The sequence below is a fragment of the Oncorhynchus masou genome, chromosome 5 (assembly GCF_036934945.1).
Source record: "Oncorhynchus masou masou isolate Uvic2021 chromosome 5, UVic_Omas_1.1, whole genome shotgun sequence".
In the NCBI taxonomy this organism is placed as follows: domain Eukaryota; kingdom Metazoa; phylum Chordata; class Actinopteri; order Salmoniformes; family Salmonidae; genus Oncorhynchus; species Oncorhynchus masou.
Window position 1 is genome coordinate 14,078,477 of NC_088216.1, and position 2,655 is coordinate 14,081,131.

At 46.5% G+C, this 2,655-nt stretch overlaps 1 protein-coding gene across 1 annotated transcript in view; it reads right to left on the reverse strand.

Annotated features, from left to right (window-relative positions):
* Positions 1 to 259: 259 nt before the first annotated feature.
* Positions 260 to 2,655, reverse strand: part of LOC135528271 (lysosomal alpha-glucosidase-like) — an 18,073-nt gene continuing 15,677 nt past the window's right edge. The window contains exon 14 of the mRNA XM_064957241.1: positions 260 to 353. Coding sequence (XP_064813313.1) covers positions 260 to 353 — 94 coding nt within the window. The remainder of the gene's footprint in view (positions 354 to 2,655) is intronic.

Genomic DNA, 2,655 nt, shown 5'->3' on the forward strand with positions numbered 1-2,655 from the left:
GTGTGAATAGGGTCAAGGGTCACCGTAGAATACCTTTCATACAGGCTTGTTAACCCACAGCAGGCTAATGAGTCAGGAGAAGGTGGTTCTTAAATGATGTCGTTTTTTTTTTACAAATTTATGTTTTACTATACAGTGTGTTGTGATTATTATTATTTTTTTTAAATGCGCTTTAAATACAATTTGATTTTATTCTGTATTCTAGGACTTTGGTGGGCCGTCCCCATCCTGCTCAACTGAACCCCAACCAACGCTGTCACTAGGTCCAGACGGTAACCACGGTGACCGGGACCACACACCGCAGGGGCATGAGATTGGTTACCCCGGAGGCCTTGACAGCTTCAGTGAAATACCTAGATTTAACATCGTAGTCAAAGAGGAGGAGGAAGATTTAGAGGAGTGGAGTTTTAATTATACAGGTAAGTAGCCGACTGAATGTTAACTAGAAATAAAATGGTTCTCTCAAGAGGACAGTTCAATTTGATGAGTCTTTAAAGATGGAATCCTCATTAGGGGAAACAGAGCCACTCTTTGCCCCAGACAGACTCTCTGTTATTTTTTTTATGTTTTGTAGATGAAACGGGTGTGAGCAGCGTGGTATTTTGTTGTTGTTGCAGTATCTGCTGTTCTGTCACCCATGCAATGTCTGAGGAGGAAAATACAGTGTTGGCTGCAATGATGTCTGAGGGGGGAAAGAACAGTGTTGGCTGTAATGATGTCTGAGGGGGGAAAGAACAGTGTTGGTTGTAATGATGTCTGAGGGGGGAAAGAACAGTGTTGGCTGTAATGATGTCTGAGGGGGAAGAACAGTGTTGGCTGTAATGATGTCTGAGGGGGGAAGAACAGTGTTGGCTGTAATGATGTCTGAGGGGGGAGAACAGTGTTGGCTGTAATGAGGAAAGAACAGTGTTGGCTGTAATGATGTCTGAGGGGGGGAGAACAGTGTTGGTTGTAATGATGTCTGAGGGGGAAAGAACAGTGTTGGCTGTAATGATGTCTGAGGGGGGAAGAACAGTGTTGGCTGTAATGATGTCTGAGGGGGGAAAGAACAGTGTTGGCTGTAATGATGTCTGAGGGGGAAAGAACAGTGTTGGCTGTAATGATGTCTGGGGGAAAGAACAGTGTTGGCTGTAATGATGTCTGAGGGGGAAAGAACAGTGTTGGTTGTAATGATGTCTGAGGGGGGAAAGAACAGTGTTGGCTGTAATGATGTCTGGGGGAAAGAACAGTGTTGGCTGTAATGATGTCTGAGGGGGGAAAGAACAGTGTTGGCTGTAATGATGTCTGAGGGGGGAAAGAACAGTGTTGGCTGTAATGATGTCTGGGGGAAAGAACAGTGTTGGCTGTAATGATGTCTGAGGGGGAAAGAACAGTGTTGGCTGTAATGATGTCTGAGGGGGGAAAGGACAGTGTTGGTTGTAATGATGTCTGAGGGGGGAAAGGACAGTGTTGGCTGTAATGATGTCTGAGGGGGGAAAGAACAGTGTTGGCTGTAATGATGTCTGAGGGGGGAAAGGACAGTGTTGGCTGTAATGATGTCTGAGGGGGGAAAGAACAGTGTTGGCTGTAATGATGTCTGAGGGGGGAAAGAACAGTGTTGGCTGTAATGATGTCTGAGGGGGGAAGAACAGTGTTGGCTGTAATGATGTCTGAGGGGGGAAGAACAGTGTTGGCTGTAATGATGTCTGAGAAGAGAAAGAACAGTGTTGGCTGTAATGATGTCTGAGGGGGGAAGAACAGTGTTGGCTGTAATGATGTCTGAGGGGGGAAAGAACAGTGTTGGCTGTAATGATGTCTGAGGGGGGAAGAACAGTGTTGGCTGTAATGATGTCTGAGGGGGGAAGAACAGTGTTGGCTGTAATGATGTCTGAGAAGAGAAAGAACAGTGTTGGCTGTAATGATGTCTGAGGGGGGAAGAACAGTGTTGGCTGTAATGATGTCTGAGGGGGGAAGAACAGTGTTGGCTGTAATGATGTCTGAGGGGGGAGAACAGTGTTGGCTGTAATGATGTCTGAGGGGGGAAAGGACAGTGTTGGCTGTAATGATGTCTGAGGGGGGAGAGAACAGTGTTGGCTGTAATGATGTCTGAGGGGGGAAAGAACAGTGTTGGCTGTAATGATGTCTGAGGGGGGAAAGAACAGTGTTGGCTGTAATGATGTCTGTGGGGGAATGAACAGTGTTGGCTGTAATGATGTCTGAAGGGGGAAAGAACAGTGTTGGCTGTAATGATGTCTGAGGGGGAAATAACAGTGTTGGCTGTAATGATGTCTGAGGGGGGAAGAACAGTGTTGGCTGTAATGATGTCTGAGGGGGAAAGAACAGTGTTGGCTGTAATGATGTCTGAGGGGGAAAGAACAGTGTTGGCTGTAATGATGTCTGAGGGGGAAAGAACAGTGTTGGCTGTAATGATGTCTGAGGGGGAAGAACAGTGTTGGCTGTAATGATGTCTGAGGGGGAAGAACAGTGTTGGCTGTAATGATGTCTGAGAAGAGAAAGAACAGTGTTGGCTGTAATGATGTCTGAGGGGGAAGAACAGTGTTGGCTGTAATGATGTCTGAGGGGGAACAGTGTTGGCTGTAACAGTGTTGGCTGTAATGATGTCTGAGGGGGAAGAACAGTGTTGGCTGTAATGATGTCTGTAATGATGTCTGAGGG